General features: G+C 34.7%; 4 protein-coding genes across 4 annotated transcripts; all 4 read right to left on the reverse strand.

Annotated features, from left to right (window-relative positions):
• Nucleotides 1-2,165: 2,165 nt before the first annotated feature.
• Nucleotides 2,166-3,798, reverse strand: LOC135129004 (venom protease-like). Its single transcript, XM_064056085.1, has 5 exons — nucleotides 3,698-3,798; nucleotides 3,439-3,621; nucleotides 3,153-3,381; nucleotides 2,663-3,071; nucleotides 2,166-2,604 (listed from the first exon to the last, which is right to left on the reverse strand). The coding sequence occupies exons 1-5, from the start codon at nucleotides 3,762-3,764 to the stop codon at nucleotides 2,425-2,427; spliced, it is 1,068 nt and encodes a 355-aa protein (XP_063912155.1). The 5' UTR covers nucleotides 3,765-3,798; the 3' UTR covers nucleotides 2,166-2,424.
• Nucleotides 3,799-5,520: 1,722 nt separating this feature from the next.
• LOC135128838 (serine protease snake-like) lies at nucleotides 5,521-6,548 on the reverse strand. The gene is made up of 5 exons (XM_064055916.1): nucleotides 6,482-6,548; nucleotides 6,206-6,406; nucleotides 5,917-6,022; nucleotides 5,590-5,835; nucleotides 5,521-5,536 (listed from the first exon to the last, which is right to left on the reverse strand). The coding sequence occupies exons 1-5, from the start codon at nucleotides 6,546-6,548 to the stop codon at nucleotides 5,521-5,523; spliced, it is 636 nt and encodes a 211-aa protein (XP_063911986.1).
• Nucleotides 6,549-9,680: 3,132 nt separating this feature from the next.
• Nucleotides 9,681-11,344, reverse strand: LOC135129005 (venom protease-like). Its single transcript, XM_064056086.1, has 5 exons — nucleotides 11,223-11,344; nucleotides 10,964-11,146; nucleotides 10,678-10,906; nucleotides 10,188-10,596; nucleotides 9,681-10,129 (listed from the first exon to the last, which is right to left on the reverse strand). Exons 1-5 carry the CDS (start codon nucleotides 11,287-11,289, stop codon nucleotides 9,950-9,952), a joined length of 1,068 nt encoding a protein of 355 aa, XP_063912156.1. The 5' UTR covers nucleotides 11,290-11,344; the 3' UTR covers nucleotides 9,681-9,949.
• Nucleotides 11,345-11,836: 492 nt separating this feature from the next.
• On the reverse strand, nucleotides 11,837-13,556 carry LOC135128839 (serine protease snake-like). Its single transcript, XM_064055918.1, has 3 exons — nucleotides 13,438-13,556; nucleotides 13,094-13,356; nucleotides 11,837-11,868 (listed from the first exon to the last, which is right to left on the reverse strand). Exons 1-3 carry the CDS (start codon nucleotides 13,554-13,556, stop codon nucleotides 11,837-11,839), a joined length of 414 nt encoding a protein of 137 aa, XP_063911988.1.
• Nucleotides 13,557-21,666: the final 8,110 nt, after the last annotated feature.

The raw sequence follows: 21,666 nt of genomic DNA on the forward strand, positions 1-21,666 counted from the left end.
CCCTTTTGTACTATATCCACCTGGCCAGCAGTCAGCTTACCAAGTGGATGCTGCACATCAATCACAGCTACACGGAGATGACTTGCAGCCGCCTCCCTGTAGCTCTGTTCTCTAGAGGTAGTCTCCTGCCTCCTCATCCTCTTTTGCTTCTCAGCTGCCGGAGGTGTGGAGGTTGAAGACCTCACTCTCTTCTTTGACCCTGAGGTCTTTTTCCCCGCGGGTTGTTTAGGGTTGGCTATCGTAGCCTGCCCTTTACCCTTGAGGTTTATCCCGGAGGAGGATGGACCCGGTTTCGGCGGGTCGGTATTCGCCGCCTCCGCCTGCAAACGAGCCTTCCTCCGCCTTTTTACCTCAGCCCCGCAGATTCGCTTCCTCCTAGGAGGCTGCGACCCCACATTGGCTGGGTTTCCTGTTTGAGGTGCACCCGAAGGCACTTCCTCAGTGGTTTTTTTATTGTTTTCGATTTCCATAATCTGGATTTTGATTTCGTCCTCCTGCGTCCCCACCCACCACGGAGTCCAACAAGGGGACGCCGAACTTCGACGTCAGGGCTAGCAGAAGGATATAGCCCCCAGGGAAGCTCATCCTGCAGTACGCAGCCTCAACTAGTGAGGCTACTCGTGCTCAGACTACACTTCCCCCAAGGACTCACCCTGTCGGCGGTCTGACCCGACGACACAGCCGATTGATCTGAGATGGGTTAGTCTCGACCTCCCGTTTTGGTGGAAATCCAGGCCAAAGAGGCGTGTTGCCCAGCCTTGGTGACACACTGCACCAAGGGGGGCTCAACCTCCAGGATTCCTTCATCCCACCTTACGGGTCTCCACGCACGGCACAAACACGCGGGAGCTTGTCCGCGGGGCTGTTTTGACGACCCCACACCAGGGGTTTAACCTGTAAATTATAAAATTTATGTTAAAAAGTTTTAAATAAAAATTCTAGTGCTCACCATATCGTAATTGTTTGGTAAATAATTTTTTCTCAGAGTGCTTTCTGAGGGTAAATGCCTTCCTGTATATTTATGCATAAAATTTTTAAACTCGGGACAACTAACTTTATTCCATGGAATATTTGCTGCGGTAAATGCCCTACATAAATCGGTGCAAACTGCGTAAAATCATTGTCGGAACTAATGTTTAATAAAGTCTGTTTACTGGATTTATTCTCGTTCTTTTTATGTGCATCGCCACTGCAGTGTTGTTCAAAGTGTGATTTTTTTTCGCACTTTAACTAGGAAACAAAAATGTGAACATAATTCAAGCTTCAGTATTTTAAATGTTTACTTACAACTTTTCCACACACTTTGCAGAATAACTCATTGTCTTTGGTTGAAGAAGGAAATTGAAAATTAGTGTCCAAATTATTCCCTATACAGAATTTGATTTTATCTTTCATGGATGATTTTATTTTAGACATTTTGAGGATTCTTTACTGTATGCACAAAAATCAAAACTGGCCCCAGCACACGCAAAGACACTCACTATCACTAACAATAAACTTCTAAAATAAAATGCTTTTTCAGAGATTCACCTCCTTCCGGTTATAATCTAAATGAAATGCACGCCAGCGTTGTCAGATGGCGACACCAACCCGTACCATGAAACTCAAGGACGTTGTTTACAACCCATTTTTAAACAATCTGCCAGCCAATACAATGAATTCACGGAAAATCTCTATTGTGCAAGCATGTCCGCTTCGTTGGTCTTTTAAAATTTACAATTAGGTCGTTTAATTAACACTTTAGGTCTCTAACGATAAATTAGGCATTTTAGGTAGTAATAAATGGGCGTTAAATAAACCTAAGATCCGAAGCCTAGTTATAAACGAGTGTCGTTAAAGAGTTAGCTTTAGGAACAGGAACAGAGAATTTTTCAAGAAAATTTTCGGGAAACTTTTTTCTCGAAACAAAAATTCTGCTTCAAGTGTCGAAATAACCTGGATAGATTTGATTCAAGTAAAGGTGTAACGTTGTTATACCGCGAGATTATAGGCAATCAACAATAGAAGTTGTATGTTGTAAGGGACGACCTACGTAACTTGGTGACAATTGGTCGAAGTTTATTAAATTTATAAATTGTTTCTTTGAAAAATTATAGAATTTGATTTTATAGTTTATAATAAAATAGTAAATAAAATATGCGTATCTTATTTTCCTAGATATCGTGACAAAAGTTACTTAGTAAAAATAACAAATGAAGAAAAATGTTGCGGCCTCGGTGGGAATCGAACCACACGTCCCCCGCTTTCCGGACAGGTATCTTGACCACTAGGCCACGAGGCCGACACCTACTTATATTCTGGGTAGAATAAAATAAATATAACTTGGTCGAGGCTAAAATAGTAATTAAAGAAATCTACTGAAAAGCTGTTATTTGTCTGTCGAGGCCATGTATAGGACAAGCCTTCAACTTGAAATAACTATTATCATTGGTTGTTCTCCGGCCAAACTGTGTCTTCAATCCACTTAATGTAGTAGGATACTCGAGTATTTACAGCAGGTCTACCACCACATCCTATTCCAAACGAAGTCACGCCAACTATATGATAAATACGCTGTATTAAGTCGTTATTTTGATATATTTGCAGCGGACCACCAGCATCGCCCTAAAAAAATTAGAAACGTTGTCTATAAAAACTACAAAAAAGTAACCTTTTAACTGACCTGACAAGTATCCTGTCCATCGTCACCTTCTGTACAAATCTGCGTGTCATCTATAATTCCATTTTTTAGATTTGTAGTGGTTTTGTAAGTGTTGTTACAAATCTGGTAGTCTACAATATCCAGTGTTACTTTTAGTAAATTTTCACTTGGTTCTCCTCTAAATCTTGTGGTACCCCATCCAGTAGCAATAGTTTTTATGGCAGGAATTTCAAACTTTGTTTGAAGACACGCAGGACGTGCATACGAATTGATCTCTACTGGTTTCTCCAGTTTTACGAGTGCTATGTTGTGATAATGAGAGGAAGTTTTGTATTCTGGATGTGCCACTTTACTCACAATTTTAATTTCCTGTCTGTGATTGGTGTCGTTAAGATTTGTGACACCTAACAACACAAAGTTTGGTGCATGACTAAAACAGAGAGATTCTTGAAAATTAGCAATTCAAATACTACAGCCTAGTGTTATAAAAAATATGTATTTTAGAACTTACGAATTCCCTCCAAACATACAATGTGCTGCTGTCAAAATATATTGTTCGCTGATAAGCGACCCTCCACATGCCCACCAAGGACCCTCATCAGAGTCCCCGGTCTGATACCCTAATATCGCCATATGCGGAAACTCTTTTCTGCCAGCCGGCTCTCCTCCAACGACGCGCTTTACAATTTTGTGTCCGCGGAATTGTGTCTCTTGCGGAGAGGAAGCGTATTCTCTACATTCTAAAAATCGATTTAAATTTGATTTTATTTTAAATGTAGTCGAAATTTTTTACTCACTTTTTTCGCTGATGTAACCTGGTCGACGAGATTTTGGACAACAAACCACGGATTGGGTTCCTTGGAAGCCACAAGTTTGGGGCACTTCGTGGCCAAACGCTACTTCGTCTTGAATCTCCTCACATTCTGTTAACAGTTTGCATGTTCCTGGAGAGTTAGATGCGTTGAGGGTGCAAGCGTTTCCTGTAAAAGTAAAAGCATAGTCTGAACTAATTTATGGATTCATTTTTGAAAATTTATAAAAAGATAAATAACTTACCAATAATATCTTCAGTGTAAATATTGTGTACCGAGATTGCAAAAATAATAAATAAAAATTTAAACATGGCTTTACTATGTAAGAACGTACTTGTGCAAGCGTCTACTCTCTAACAGCGTTTCAATTATATGATGAGCGATAAATGTTTACACATCTGGTAATTCCAGAGACAGTAAGGTTTCTCGTTGGCCTTCTTGGGTTACGGAAAAAATAACGATTTCTGGTAGAAAGCCTTAGTCACTTGATGCTTGGGTTTTTCTTGATAAACATGTTGTTTTCAATTATTGACCACTCATGACACGATTTAAGAATAAGTAGAAATGTTGTAATAACTTGAATCAAATAATAAATTAACACACGCTCAAACAAAATATGAAAAATGTGATCGTCTGCAAATTAGAGGCTGTTCTAACATGGCGGAATGCATTCAAGTCTAAAGTGGTTGGCTGAATTCGAAAAGTCGAAAAATGACTTTGAATTAAAATGCAAAATTATGAACAAAAAAAGGGACAGATAAGTGTAGCGATAAGTTAATTATATGTTCTTCTGCAGAGTGGTTTTGAAGAGATAAAATTAATTACTGAAATCGAGGTGGGGTGGGTGGGCGTGCTCAATTATACGTTCTTCTAGAGTAGAATGAGAGTGGGAACTAATAGAACTTAGGGTGTAAAAAACAAGCGTTGATCGTATTTTTTTGTTATACTATTTGCTATAAGATTTATTTCTTGTTTCATAAGGAAAAAAAATGAGAAAAGGGGTGGGTGGGCGGTGCTGAATTTAACATTTTCCTTCAGTCTTTTATAAGCAAAAAATAGGTGTATACATATTAAGTTGTGGACAATTTTATAGCAATAGCTCTGTTAATAATGGAGATATTTTTCTTTCTGAGTGTTTTTTTTTATTATTTTGATATCGTGTAGATTCTTCGTGGTTTGAAGTTCTAGATAGAATATGGCATAACCATATGTTGTTTGCTTCTTTTGTTGCGTAAGCTAAGGAAGTATTGTAATCGAGTCCATCGGGCGACTGGTTACTTTCATATTTTCTCGATGGGTCGTGATGTCTATCTGTACGAAAATATAGGTCTCCGGTTTCCGTCTGTCTGTTTGTCTGTCCGTCTGTCTGCCGTCCGTGTGTCCAATCATCCCCACCAACAGGGTAATGAAGTCATAAACACTTTAAGTTGTTATTATGGCTTGGAGGCCATTTTTGCTTATTGAGCGTAACCTAAAGTGATCGAGTCCATCGGGTGACTTGGTTCTTTCGTATTTTCTCAGCGTTTTATGACTTCTAAACAGCTTCTACTAGGGAATGTTTGTTTCGAAAAACTCACTTGAAGCAACGCCTAGAGCGCTTCTTTACCTTTACTTGAATATTATACAGTATAACCTCTATAATCCGAACCCACGATTATCCGAACGTACAGTAATCCGAACAGAGATTACTTGAAGTCGATGCAAAAATGACTCAAAATCTTCTTTCTGCACGTGTTGTATTGAATTTTTTTAAATTTTTAAAAATTGCGATATTTCAATGCACTGAATGAATTAACTAATTCTGGAAAAAAGTCAAGAATTGGCCGAAATTTGAAGTTAAGCCGACTATATCATACATACAAGAGGTAGCGTCGTCAATTCGATATATTTGGAGCGGACCACCAGAATTACTCTAAAAAGTCAGACATATTTTTGTCTTCTCTCATATTACTGATTATTATTATTATTCATTTTTAACTAACCTGACAAGCCTTTCCTCCAATCTTGTCGCTTGTGCAAATTTGCGTGTCATTTACAATTAGCCTTTTCACGCTTTTGTACCTGTTATTACAAGTTTGATAGTCTACAACATCTTGTGTTATTTTAAATACTCTCTCACTGTCGCTTCCTCCATACCGTGTATATGCCCATCCAGTTGCAATAACTCGCGAAACGGGAATGTCGAAGTGTGTGTTGAGACAAGCCGGGTGAACATAAGAATTTAACTCTACGGGTGTTTCCAATTTTAAAAGTGCTATGTCGTTGTGACGGGTAGTAAATTTAAATTCTGGATGTACCACTATACTTGCTATTTTTATTTCTTGTCTGTGGTTAGTGTCGTTAACATCTGTGACCCCCAACAACACTGATTTTGGTTCAAGACTGAAATAGTTCGACACAAATTCAATACTCCAAATACTACTAATATTTTTTGACTTATTAATTAATTATTTTGAAACTTACTAGCCACCTGGAAGGAAGCAATGTGCATCTGTCAAAATATATTCTTCACTGATAAGTGATCCTCCACATAACCACGTAAGATTCCCAGAATCTTCGTTCTGATATCCTAACACCGCCATATGCGGAAACTTTTTAGCTCAGCAGGTCGTTGTCCTCCAACAATCAGCTGGACAATTTTATGTCCACATAATTGTTTCTCTTGTATATACGAAGAATATTCTCTACATTCTAAAACGCAATTTGAATTTGGTTTGTTTTGTAAGTACACAAAATCTGCTTTTTTACATACTTCTTTCGGTGATATCTCCTGGCCGACGAGAGTTTGGGCAACAAACTACGGATTGGATTCCTTGGTAGCCGCAATTTTGGGGCGCATTGTGACCAGACGTTACTTCGTCTTGAACCGCCTCACACTCCTTTAATAGTTTGCATACTCCTGAAGAGTTAGACGACTTGAGGGTGCAGAGGTTTCCTGTAATTGAACTGCTTACTTTCAAGAAGAAGAAAAAAGGGACACTGTCTATACATTATAAATGATGGCATAATTTGATTTCATTTAACTTACCAATTATGTTTTCCCCATAAACTTGGTTTATGGTGATTGCAAATACTATAACTAGAAGTTTAAACATTTTAGCAACTTATTCAATAATCACACTCGTGCAGTGCACTTTCTACCAGTGCTCGTTTTATAACACAGGCAGTGGGTATTTACACGTCTGGTAATTCCAGGGACAAGATTTCTTTTTGACCTTGTAGATGAAGGAAAAAATAATGACTGTTGGGAACAAAACCATGGTGAAAATTTCAACATCAGCAAGTCGCTCAATACACTTATACGTTCTTATGGAGTTCGATTTGTTAATGTGCGACTTCCTGATTTCCTTTAAATGCTAGTCTCAAGAACTAATTTTATCTTATGATATAGGCTTCGGATTTAAGGTCCCAAAATTGACAAGTTAGATTATAAAAATCTTAGTTTAGGTTAAAAACCTGGAGGAAAAAATATTTGCTCAACGAAAAAGCATACATTAACAAAATATATATTTAAAAAATAAACATTAAACAAAACATTATAGAAACAAATATTTTGTGTAACAAACAAAAAAATTATTAAATAAACAAACGATCTATAGTTACTTCCACTAATTCTAAGTTATCGCAAGAAAATGGCGATCAAATTAAAGCAAGTCGCATTGAACAAAAAATAAAATATTAATTCAGGTATTTAAAATGAGTTACAAAAGCAAACGATATATTTCTCTAAATTTTCGATTGTAAATTTACACCTTTGATCGCTTAAAACACTTTTAAGTTTTGAAAACGTGCGTTCCACATCACAAGAAATGATAGGTGCAAAATTAAATATTGAACAATCTACGTTTTCATTTATGTATGTATTGTTGGTAGCATTTCCATTACCGCAAATTACGTTATTTACTAAACATATAAAATCGTATCCTGGATTCTTTTTTAATAGAGAACATAATTTTTGGAACGCCATTTCCCCCACGTTTCCTGGTGTGTTTTTTAAAGATGTATACACTTTTTCCACAATTTCCATATTTTGGTTTAATTTTAAACTTATATTTATTTTCTAATTGTTCTATTACACCAGCAATAATTTTAAAGTGAGTTTTAATGTAAAAGAGTTCATTTTTAACGTTTGCTTTATTCAGGAATTCTTGAGCCTTTTTAATGCTTTGTGCATCTGTGGCATCAAATGACATTACAATCTAAAAATATTCAATATAAGAATGATACTGAAAAACCATTATACATTTATTGACTTGTTTTAAAACATCAAAGTGTTCTGCATAAAACAATGCTGCTTGAATACAAGTGCCCCACCTGGTTAATACAGGTTCAGGTGGGAGAGGTGTATTTGGTAAACTGTTTTTATAAAACTCTATTCTTATTAGTGCTTTTAAAAGATTTTCTTAACATTGCTAATTATCCCATTGACATCTGGATAAATCAGTCTAATTGTTTCAGACACTAAATGTAACCCATGTGCCATACATGTTAAGTGTGTTATATTTTCATAAAACACCTTCAAATTAGTATCAGTTTTGATCATGTATGAAGCACCATCTGATACAAACCATTTAACTTTTTTGTGTTCAGTTCCTTTTGGCCACAATAAAGCTACAAATTAACAATTAAATAAATTATAATAATTTCAATGATCAAAATTATCAATAGCACACCCAAGGATTCGTCTGTAAATCTCGAGATTGTGTTGCTAATAGTTTTATCAATCTGCTTCAAAGCTAGTAGAAATGGACGGCCAGCTTCTTCAGAAGAAAACTTTCCAATTACTAAATGGGCTATGCATCTTCCTAATCTGTCCGTCGTCTCATCGATCCTAATCCATATATTATTATTGGCAATAGAATTTCTAATTTGTTTAATTACCTGTAAATTATAAAATTTATGTTAAAAAGTTTTCAAATAAAAATTCTAGTGCTCACTATATCGTAATCGTTTGGTAAATAATTTTTTCTCAGAGTGCTTTCTGAGGGTAAATGCCTTCCTGTATATTTATGCATAAAATTTTTAAACTCAGGACAACTAACTTTATTCTATGGAATATTTGCTGCGGTAAATGCCCAACATAAATTGGTGCAAAATTGCGTAAAATCATTGTCGCAACTAATGTTTAATAAAGTCTGTCTACTGGATTTATTCTCATTCTTTTTATGTGCATCGCCACTGCAGTGTTGTTCAAAGTATGATTTTTTTTCGCACTTAAACTAGGAAACAAAAATGTGAACATAATTCAAGCTTGAGTATTTTAAATGTTTACTTACAACTTTTCCACACACTTTGCAGAATAACTCATTGTCTTTGTTTGAAGAAGGAAATTGAGAATTAGTGTCCAAATTATTCCCAAACCATAATTTGATTTTATCTTTCATGGATGATTTTACCTTAGGCATTTTGAGGATTCTTTACTGTATGCACAAAAATCAAAACCGGCCCCAGCACACTCACTAACACGCAAAGATACTCAGTATCACTAACAATAAACTTCTAAAATAAAATGCTTTTTCAGAGATTCAGCTCCTTCCGGCTATAATCTAACTGAAATGCAGGCCAGCGTTGTCAGTTGACGACACCAACCCGTACCATGAAACTCAAGGACGTCGTTTACAACCCATTTTTAAACAATCTGCCAGCCAAAACAATGAATTCACGGAAAATCTTTATTGTGCAAGCGTGTTCGCTTCGTTGGTCGTGGAATCCTATTTTAAGTCTTTTAAAATTTACAATTAGGTCATCTAATTAACACTTTAGGTCTCTAACGGTAAATTAGGCATTTTACGTAGTAATAAATGGGCGTTAAATAAATATATATATAAATTTCCCTGGAATGCCTGAAGTAGATATAAAAATGCAAAAAACCTAAGATCCGAAGCCTACTTATAAACGAGTGTCGTTAAAAAGTTAGCTTCAGGAACAGAGAATTTTTCACGAAATTTTCGGAAAACTTTTTTCTCGAAACAAAAATTCTGCTTCTGTGTCAAAACAACCTGGATAGATTTGCTTTAAATAAAGCTGTAGCGAATTTGGAAAACAGTAACGTTGTTATGCCGCGAGATTATAGGCAATCAACAATGCAAGTTGTATGTTGTAAGGGACGACCTACGTAACTTGGTGACAATTGGTCGAAGTTTATTAAATTTATAAATTGTTTCTTTGAAAAATTATAGAATTTGATTTTATAGTTTATAATAAAATAGTAAATAAAATATGCGTATCTTATTTTCCTAGATATCGTTACAAAAGTTACTTAGTAAAAATAACAAATGAAGAAAAATGTTGCTGCCTCGGTGGGAATCGAACCACACGTCCCCCGCTTTCCGGACAGGTATCTTGACCACTAGACCACGAGGCCGACACCTACTTATATTCTGGGTAGAATAAAATAAATATAACTTGGTCGAGGCTAAAATAGTAATAAAAGAAATCTACTCAAAAGCTGTTATTTGTCTGTCGAGGCCATGTATAGGACAAGCCTTCAACTTTATCATTGATTGTTCTCCGGCCAAACTGTGTCTTCAATCCACTTAATGTAGTAGGATACTCGAGTATTTACAGCAGGTCTACTACCACATCCTATTCCAAACGAAGTCACACCAACTATATGATAAATACGCTGTATTAAGTCGTTATTTTGATGTATTTGCAGCGGACCACCAGCATCGCCCTAAAAAAATTAGAAACGTTGTCTATAAAAACTTCAAAAAAGTAACCTTTTAACTGACCTGACAAGTATCCTGTCCATCGTCACCTCCTGTACAAATCTGCGTGTCATCTATAATTCCATTTTTTAGATTTCTAGTGGTTTTGTAAGTGTTCTTACAAATCTGGTAGTCTACAATATCCAGTGTTACTTTTAGTAAATTTTCACTTGGTTCTCCTCCAACTCCTGTGGTACCCCATCCAGTAGCAATAGTTTTTATGGCAGGAATTTCAAACTTTGTTTGAAGACACGCAGGACGTGCATACGAATTGATCTCTACTGGTTTCTCCAGTTTTACGAGTGCTATGTCGTGATAATGAGAGGAAGTTTTGTATTCTGGATGTACCACTTTACTCACAATTTTAATTTCCTGTCTGTGATTGGTGTCGTTAAGATTTGTGACACCTAACAACACAAAGTTTGGTGCATCACTAAAACAGAGAGATTCTTGAAAATTAGCAATTCAAATACTACAGCCTAGTGTTATAAAAAATATGTATTTTAGAACTTACGGATTCCCTCCAAACATACATTGTGCGGCTGTCAAAATATATTGTTCGCTGATAAGCGACCCTCCACATACCCACCAAGGACCCTCATCAGGGTCCCCGGTCTGATACCCTAATATCGCCATATGCGGAAACTCTTTTCTGCCAGCCGGCTCTCCTCCAACGACGCGCTTTACAATTTTGTGTCCGCGGAATTGTGTCTCTTGCGGAGAGGAAGCGTATTCTCTACATTCTAAAAATCGATTTAAATTTGATTTTATTTTAAATGTAGTCGAAATTTTTTACTCACTTTTTTCGCTGATGTAACCTGGTCGACGAGATTTTGGACAACAAACCACGGATTGGGTTCCTTGGAAGCCACAAGTTTGGGGCACTTCGTGGCCAAACGCTACTTCGTCTTGAATCTCCTCACATTCTGTTAACAGTTTGCATGTTCCTGGAGAGTTAGATGCGTTGAGGGTGCAAGCGTTTCCTGTAAAAGTAAAAGCAGAGTCTGAACTAATTTATGGATTCATTTTTGAAAATTTATAAAAAGATAAATAACTTACCAATAATATCTTCAGTGTAAATATTGTGTACCGAGATTGCAAAAATAATAAATAAAAATTTAAACATGGCTTTACTATGTAAGAACGTACTTGTGCAAGCGTATACTCTCTAACAGTGTTCCAATTATATGATGAGCGATAAATGTTTACACATCTGGTAATTCCAGAGACAGTAAGGTTTCTCGTTGGCCTTCTTGGGTTACGGAAAAAATAACGATTTCTGGTAGAAAGCCTTAGTCACTTGATGCTTGGGTTTTTCTTGATAAACATGTTGTTTTCAATTATTGACCACTCATGACACGATTTAAGAATAAGTAGAAATGTTGTAATAACTTGAATCAAATAATAAATTAACACACGCTCAAACAAAATATGAAAAATGTGATCGTCTGCAAATTAGAGGCTGTTCTAACATGGCGGAATGCATTCAAGTCCAAAGTGGTTGGCTGAATTCGAAAAGTCGAAAAATGACTTTGAATTAAAATGCAAAATTATGAACAAAAAAAGGGACAGATAAGTGTAGTGATAAGTTAATTATATGTTCTTCTGCAGAGTGGTTCTGAAGAGATAAAATTAATTACTGAAATCGAGGTGGGGTGGGTGGGCGTGCTCAATTATACGTTCTTCTGTAGAATGAGAGTGGGAACTAATAGAACTTAGGGTGTAAAAAACAAGCGTTGATCGTATTTTTTTGTTATACTATTTGCTATAAGATTTATTTCTTGTTTCATAAGGAAAAAAAATGAGAAAAGGGGTGGGTGGGCGGTGCTGAATTTAACATTTTCCTTCAGTCTTTTATAAGCAAAAAATAGGTGTATACATATTAAGTTGTGGACAATTTTATAGCAATAGCTCTGTTAATAATGGAGATATTTTTCTTTCTGAGTGTTTTTTTTATTATTTTGATATCGTGTAGATTCTTCGTGGTTTGAAGTTCTAGATAGAATATGGCATAACTATATGTTGTTTGCTTCTTTTGTTGCGTAAGCTAAGGAAGTATTGTAATCGAGTCCATTGGGCGACTGGTTACTTTCATATTTTCTCGATGGGTCGTGATGTCAATCTGTACGAAAATATAGGTCTCCGGTTTCCGTCTGTCTGTTTGTCTGTCCGTCTGTCCGCCGTCCGTGTGTCCAATCATCCCCACCAACAGGGTAATGAAGTCATAAACACTTTAAGTTGTTATTATGGCTTGGAGGCCATTTTTGCTTATTGAGCGTAACCTAAAGTGATCGAGTCCATCGGGTGACTTGGTTCTTTCGTATTTTCTCAGCGTTTTATGACTTCTAAACAGCTTCTACTAGGGAATGTTCGTTTCGAAAAACTCACTTGAAGCAACGCCTAGAGCGCTTCTTTACCTTTACTTGAATATTATACAGTATAACCTCTATAATCCGAACCCACGATTATCCGAACGTACAGTAATCCGAACAGAGATTACTTGAAGTCGATGCAAAAATGACTCTAAATCTTCTTTCTGCACGTGTTGTATTGAATTTTTTTAAATTTTTAAAAATTGCGATATTTCAATGCACTGAATGAATTAACGAATTCTGGAAAAAAGTCAAGAATTGGCCGAAATTTGAAGTTAAGCCGACTATATCATACATACAAGAGGTAGCGTCGTCAATTCGATATATTTGGAGCGGACCACCAGAATTACTCTAAAAAGTCAGACATATTTTTGTCTTCTCTCATATTACTGATTATTATTATTATTCATTTTTAACTAACCTGACAAGCCTTTCCTCCAATCTTGTCGCTTGTGCAAATTTGCGTGTCATTTACAATTAGCCTTTTCACGCTTTTGAACCTGTTATTACAAGTTTGATGGTCTACAATATCTTGTGTTATTTTAAACACTCTCTCACTGTCGCTTCCTCTATACCGTGTATATGCCCATCCAGTTGCAATAACTCGCGAAACGGGAGTGTCGAAGTGTGTGTTGAGACAAGCCGGGTGAACATAAGAATTTAACTCTACGGGTTTTTCCAATTTTAAAAGTGCTATGTCGTTGTCACGGGTAGTAAATTTAAATTCTGGATGTACCACTATACTTGCTATTTTTATTTCTTGTCTGTGGTTAGTGTCGTTAACATCTGTGACCCCCAACAACACTGATTTTGGTTCAAGACTTAAATAGTTCGACACAAATTCAATACTCCAAATACTACTAATATTTTTTGACTTATTAATTAATTATTTTGAAACTTACTAGCCACCTGGAAGGAAGCAATGTGCATCTGTCAAAATATATTCTTCACTGATAAGTGATCCTCCACATAACCACGTAAGATTCTCAGAATCTTCGTTCTGAAATCCTAAGACTGCCATATGCGGAAACTCTTTTCGCTCAGCAGGTCGTTATGCTCCAACAATCAGCTGGACAATTTTATGTCCACATAATTGTTTCTCTTGTATATACGAAGAATATTCTCTACATTCTAGCAGCGAGGGAAGTACTGTCTAAACTCTTTAGACCAATTTTTTCTTAATATACGAAGTCTTTTTTTTCAACAAGAAACTGAAAACATGTTGGAACTATCCTGTGGTTGAAAGAAAACTCTGTATATTATAAAAAAAAAAACAAAGATTAAGCCCCACCCACCCGCCCCAATCCCATTTGTGATGAATTTCATACGGTAATTTTTTGTAGAGGAATGAAGATTTGCAAGTAAAAATGCCCTTCTGCTCACTATGAATAAAACATTCATCACAATTGAGAACGGGTGGGTGGGCGGGACTTATATTTTGTCCATTTTTTCTTAATGTACGAAGTATTTTTTTCTCAACAAGAAAGTGAAAACATGTTTGACTATCCTGTGGTTGAAAGAAAACTCTGTATATTAAAAAAAAAACAAAGGTTAAGCTCCACCCACTCGCCCCAATTTCACTTGTGATGAATTTCATATGGTAATTTTTTGTAGAGAAACGAGAATTTGCAACTAAACTCCGCCCTTCTGCTCACTATGAATAAAACATTCATTACAATTGAGAAGGGGAGGGTGGGCGGGGCTTATATTTTGTCCAATTTTTCTTATTATACGAAGTCTTCTTTTCCTAAAAAGAAACTGATAACATGTTTGACTATCTTGGTGTTGAAAGAAAACACTATACATTAAACTAGAATTTGTTTGAAAATTAAATATCTACAAGGTCACTTATGTTTGAGAATTTGTTCACCAGATGCTATCACTATTGTTTGAGGTTATGCAACACAATATGCATTACGAATAGGCAACAGTGATTGGAACAATTAGCTTTTGTGATTCGAAAAATTTGATGAGGACACAATTTTAGATATCAGTTGTAAAAGTTTAAAATCCGTTGCCAACTTGCCGTTGATAGTAACTTTAATGTTCAACTTTTGCCGTATTTAATTAATCAATCAATCAATCAATCAATCAATCAATCAATACTTTATTGGTGTTAAAAATTTGCAAATACAGTTTTACGCAAGTCAAATACAATAAATTAAACCAGTAAACTATTAAAATTTCTACACCGAAGATAATCCTCAAAACTAAGGTATACAAACAATTCATAATATGAAAAGTTTTGAGTTTTTTTTTTTAATATAATAATAGGCTTATTACAGTAGAAGAAAATTGGAGGATTTAAGTTGATTACTACAAAAAAATACCATTTAGACATGTTTTAAGTTTCTTGTTGTCAAAATAAGTCTACACATATTAAGAAAAAAAAAGCCAAAATGTAAGCAATTTGAATTTGGTTTGTTTTGTAACTACACAAAATCTGCTTTTTTACACACTTCTTTCGCTTATATCTCCTGGTCGACGAGAGTTTGGACAACAAACTACGGATTGGATTCCTTGGTAGCCGCAAGTTTGGGGCGCATTGTGACCAGATTTTACTTCGTCTTGAGCCGCCTCACACTCCTTTAATAGTTTGCATACTCCTGAAGAGTTAGACGACTTGAGGGTGCAGGGGTTTCCTGTAATTGAACTGCTTAGTTTCAAGAAAAACAAAAAAGGGACACTGTCTATACATTATAAATGATGGCATACTTTGATTTCATTTAACTTACCAATTATGTTTTCCCCATAAATTTGGTTTATGGTGATTGCAAATATATACTATAACTAGAAGTTTAAACATTTTAGCAACTTAATCAATAATCACACTCGTTCAGTGCACTCTCCACCAGTGCTCGTTTTATAACACACGCAGTGGGTATTTACACGTCTGGTAATTCCAGGGACAAGGTTTCTTTTTGACCTTGTAGATGAAGGAAAAAAATAGTGACTGTTGGGGAGAAACCATGGTGAAAATTTCAACATCAGCAAGTTGCTCAATACACTTATATGTGCTTATGGAGTTCGATTTGTTAATGTGCGACTTCCTGATTTCCACTAAATGCTAGTCTCAAGAACTAATTTTATCTTATAATATAAGCTTCGGATTTAAGGTCCCAAAATTGACGAGTTAGGTTATATAAATCTTAGTTTAGGTTAAAAACCTGGAGGAAAAAATATTTGCTCAACGTAAAAGCATACATCAAAAAAATATATATTAAAAAAAAAACATTAAACAAAACATTATAGAAACAAATATTTTGTGTAACAAAAAAAAAAATTATTAAATAAATAAACGATCTATAGTTACGTCCACTAATTCTAAGTTATCGCAAAAAAATGGCGATCAAATTAAAGCAAGTCGCATTGAACAAAAAAAAAATATTAATTCAGGTATTTAAAATGAGTTACAAAAGCAAACGATATATTTCTCTAAATTTTCGATTGTAAATTTACACCTTTGATCGCTTAAAACACCTTTAAGTTTTGAAAACGTGCGTTCCACATCACAAGAAATGATAGGTGCAAAATTAAATATTGAACAATCTACGTTTTCATTTATCTATGTATTGTTGGTAGCATTTCCATTACCGCAAATTACGTTTTTTACTGAACATATAAAATCGCATCCTGAATTCTTTTTTAATAGAGAACATAATTTCCCCCACCTTTCCTGGTGTGTTTTTGAAAGATGTATATACTTTTTCCACAATTCCCATACTTTGGTTTAATTTTAAACCTATAGTTTCTAATTGTTCTATTGCATCAGCATTAATTTTAAAGTGAGTTTTAATGTACAAGAGTTCATTTTTTACGTTTACTTTATTCAGGAATTCTTGAGCTTTTTTAATGCTTTGTGCATCTGTGGCTTCAAATGACATTACCACCTAAAAATATTCAATATAAGAATGATAGTAAAAAACCATTATATATTTACTGACTTGTTTTAAAACATCAAAGTGTTGTGCATAAAACAATGCTGCTTGAATCCAAGTGGTTAACACAGGTTCAGGTGGGAGAGGTGTATTTGGTAAACTGTTCTTATAAAACTCTACTCTTATTGGTGCTTTTCAGTCTAATTGTTTGAGATACTAAATGTAACCTATGTGCCATACATGTTAAGTGTGTTATATTTTCATAAAACATCTTCAAAGAAGTACCAGTTTTGATCATGTATGATGCACCATCTGATACAAACCATTTAACTTTTTTGTGTTCAGTTCCCTTTGGCCACAATAAAGCTACAAATTAACAATTAAATAAATTATAATAATTTCAATGCTTAAAATTATCAATAGCACACCCAATGATTCGTTTATAAGTCTCGAGATTGTATTGCTATTAGTTTTATCAAGGTGCTTCAAAGCTAAGAAATGGACGGCCAGCTTCTTCAGAAGATAACTTTCCAATTACTAAATGGGCTATGTATCTTTCTAATTTGTCCGTCGTCTCATCGATGCTAATCCATACATCATTATTGACAATAGAATTTCTAATTTCAATAGGACATCAAGGACATCAAGATATCCTTGATGTCCTACACGAACTTGATAGTGAAGCCAATTTTATTGTCGAAAAACCTGAACATCTTAACAAAAGAAGTACGTCTAGTGTGTTCACAATACGAGCTCCTCTCATACATCAAACTGTTCTACTGACTCCTGACTTCTGGCCAGCAAATACGTATGTAAATAAATATTTCCTGCCGCGTATGAAACAAAATTTTCCCCAAACCAATCTCAATCCTTTAACTACGTAAATTGTGTACAAACTAATAATAATAATTTTAATCTTAACAGAGAATGTAAAAGGCTCATATTCTTTCATATGAATGTAAGATCTCTAGTCAACAAATTTGATATCTTTAGAAACTTCGTTCTTCAAAATCCCCTCTCTGTTTTTGCCGTAACAGAGACATGGCTTCAGCCACTTATATTAGACTCTATAATTTCTATTCCTAATTATAACATGATACGTAAAGATCGTCCATCTAGAGGAGGTGGGTTAGCATTATATGTACCAGCAATGTTTAACTTTACAGTTATTGATATACCTATTAATATTCCAACTGATTTAGAATTCCTATTTGTCAAAACCATTGTTAAAAAAGAAATTTTAATTATTGGTGTGATTTATAAACCCCCAAAAATTCATTATTCTTGTTTTGCTGTCTTAGAAGATATTTTTAATTTTCTAGCAATTAATAACTACGTCAACATTATTCTCCTTGGCGATTTTAACGCAGATTTACTTGTAGATGACCGTGATTCAAATTATTTGTTAAATCTCATGAATAACTATAATTTCTCTCAATTAATTGACTCTCCAACACGTGTTACTTCTACGAGTGAATCGTTATTAGATTTAATATTTATTAGTCCTAATATTCTTTGCTATAATAGCTGCGTTCATGATTGTTGCCTATCAGAGCACAACATAATTTCATGTGAACTAGCGCTAGATTTGCCTAAGTGCTTGCCTCAGTTTAAAAGAGTTAGATCTTTTAAGAAGTTCAATTCTGAGTTATTTTTCGAAGATGCAGCTAAAATGAATTGGAATAAAATTTATGATATTTCTGGCCTAGATGAAAAGGTAGATTGGTTTAACGGCTGTCTACTGTCGTAGACAGTAGACAGTAAAAATAATGCGCAACAACTATACCTGGTTTACTAATAATTTGAAATTCCTAAAACAAATAAAGCAGAAGGCGTGGAATCGTTACAAAAAAACTTTAAAACTTGAACACAAAAATTATTATTGCCAACTAAGAAACTATTACAATTCTGCTATAATACTAGAAAAACAAGCATATTACCGTCACAGTCTGGCCTCATGTGGCCGTAACTCGACCTTATTCTGGAAAAAAATAAAATCCTGGAGTAATATGACGTACCACAATGATTTACCTAACGTACACCCTTTTAATGACGTAGGTTTAATAAATCAATACTTTATCGGAAGTATTCCCCAATCAACTCCTGATGTCGAGTATCTATCCGAATTCTCATCCCAATATTATGATAACAATTCAAAATTTTCTTATCATCCCGTAAATACTGACAAATTAGTTAGTGAACTCATTTCAAAACAAAAGTCTTACTCTGCTGGCCTTGATGGAGTATCAGGTAAAATGTTGCAAATTGCTCTTCCATGGATTTTACATCCTCTAACTTACATCATCAATTACTCTTTCGAACTAAGTCAAATTCCTAGCCAATGGAAATGTGCCTTGGTAAAACCAATTCCAAAAAAAGGTGCTCCAACCTGCCTTAAAGATCTCAGACCAATCAGCTTACTTAGTACATTGCTGAAAATAGCAGAATCAGCCCTCTTGCAACAATTAAATATATTTATATCTCAGGCAAATATTCTTCCTACTGTTCAATCAGGCTTCAGAACTCACTTTAGCACGACCACTGTTTTAAGTTCCCTAATTGATGACGTATTGAAAGGCTGCTGTGACAGTAAAGTAACTTCACTTACTTTATTGGACATGTCTAAAGCGTTCGATGGGGTTAATTTTAAGTTATTGCTTGCTAAACTAAAATATTATGGCCTTTCTGAAAACTGCGTAACTTGGCTCGAAAACTACCTTCTTAATAGATCTCAAGTCGTATCCTGTCATGGTTCTATTTCTAAACCTCTTACAATAAAAAATGGTGTACCTCAAGGATCTGTACTAGGTCCTGTCTTGTTTTCTATTTATACGGCTGACTTCCCTAAATATTTTCAACATTGTCAACTTCATATGTATGCTGACGACTTTCAAATTTATTATTCTTTTAATCCTGTATCTGAACATAACGCTCCAGAAAAAATTAACTCAGATCTTGAACGTTCACGTGAATGGACTTGTAAGAACTGTCTTTCCTTAAATCTTGCAAAAACTATTTCAATTACTTTGGGTACACCAAATAAAATAAGAGCAATAAACTCAGATCTTAATCTTCATATTGGAGGTACCACTATTTCTTCTGCCCGAGTAGTTAAAAGTCTTGGGTTACATATTGATAATCAGCTAAAATTTACTGACCATATAAATAAGATCTGCCAAACCACATTTAATGGATTCAAATTGATTTCCCCTTATAAGAACCTTTTAGACATTCGCTCCAAACGCCTGTTGACTGATGCCTTGATACTTTCACATTTAAACTATGCTGACATAGTATATGGTCCCTGTCTATCTTGTGTGGACAAATATCGTTTGCAAAAGATTCAAAACTGGCTGGATGAAAATGCATGAAAGACGTTTTCATCACTTTATCAAACTCATAACAAAAATCCGACTTCATAATGAGCCTCACTATCTGCAAAATAAAATTTCAATTCGTAGTTTTGTACATGACAGAAACCTGCGACAAATAGATCTGACTGTTGACATACCTTCTCATTCTTTGAGTTCATATAAATCGTCATTTTCATATTTAGCTGCATATGTCATAAATAACGTTTTACGTCATTATTCCAACTTAAATAACCATTACATCATCAAATCTGTAAAGGATCTCTTATTGGCTGAGCAAGCAGAAATAAAATTAAAATTAAATTTAAATCTTTTTTAAATTCTGTACCTTTAATACTATCTATAAAAAATTATGTTCCTCTTTCATATTTACAACTTGTATTTCATATCTCATTTCCATTTCTTTTCAACATAGGGACAGATTGTAAATCAGTAATACTGAATCTGTTTTTTTCCCTTTTGAGTATTATGCATTATTTATTTATTTTCGTTTACTTGTATTTTTTTTTTATTCATGGTACTCAATAAATTTATTATTATTATTATTAATTTGTTTAATTACCTGTAAACTATAAAATTTATATTAAAAAGTTTTTAAATAAAAGTTCTAGTGCTCACCATATCGTAATCTTTTGCGGTAAATGCCCTACATAAATCGGTGCAAATTGCGTAAAATCATTGTCGGAACTAATGTTTAATAAAGTCTGTTTACTGGATTTATTCTCATTCTTTTTATGTGCATCGCCACTGCAGTGTTGTTCAAAGTGTGATTTTTTTTCGCACTTAAACTAGGAAACAAAAATGTGAACATAATTCAAGCTTCAGTATTTTAAATGTTTACTTACAACTTTTCCACACACTTTGCAGAAAAACTCATTGTCTTTGGATGAAGAAGGAAATTGAAAATTAGTGTCCAAATTATTCCCTAAACATAATTTGATTTTATCTTTCATGGATGATTTTATCTTAGGCATTTTGAGAATTCTTTACTGTATGCACAAAAATCAAAACCGGCCCAAGCACACTCACTAACACGCAAAGACACTCACTATCAATAACAATAAACTTCTAAAATAAAATTCTTTTTCAGAGATTCACCTCCTTCCGGCTATAATCTAAGTGAAATGCAGGCCAGCAATGAATTCACGGAAAATCTCTATTGTGCAAGCATGTCCGCTTCGTTGGTCGTGGAATCCTATTTTAAGTCTTTCAAAATGTACGATTAGGTCGTTTAATTAAAACTTTAGGTCTCTAGCGGTAAATTAGGCATTTTAGGTAGTAATAAATGGGCGTTAAATAAACAGAATTTTTTAAATTCGGATAAATATATAAATTTCGCTGCAATGCCTGAAGTAGATATAAAAAGGCAAAAAACCTAAGATCCGAAGCCTACTTATAAATCAGTGTCGTTAAAAAGTTAGCTTCCGGAACAGAGAATTTTTCCCAAAACACTGCTTCTGTATCAAAACAACCTGGATAGATTTGCTTCAAATAAAGCTGTAGCGAATTTGGAAAACAGTAACGTTGTTATGCCGCGAGATTATAGGCAATCAACAATACAAGTTGTATGTTGTAAGGGACGACCTACGTAACTTGGTGACAATTGGTCGAAGTTTATTAAATTTATAAATTGTTTATAGTTTATAATAAAATAATAAATAAAATTTGCGTGTCTTATTTTCCTAGATATCGTTACAAAAGTTACTTAGTAAAAATAACAAATGAAGAAAAATGTTGCTGCCTCGGTTGGAATCGAACCACACGTCCTCCGTTTTCCTGACAGGTATCCTGACCACTAGACCACGAGGCCGACACCTACTTATATTCTGGGTAGAATAAAATAAATATAACTTAGTCGAGGGTAAAATAGTAATAAAAGAAA

This window comes from Zophobas morio, unplaced genomic scaffold (assembly GCF_036711695.1).
Source record: "Zophobas morio isolate AGI-343-1 ecotype UQ-CSIRO unplaced genomic scaffold, CSIRO_AGI_Zmor_V1 ptg000014l, whole genome shotgun sequence".
Classification (NCBI taxonomy): domain Eukaryota; kingdom Metazoa; phylum Arthropoda; class Insecta; order Coleoptera; family Tenebrionidae; genus Zophobas; species Zophobas morio.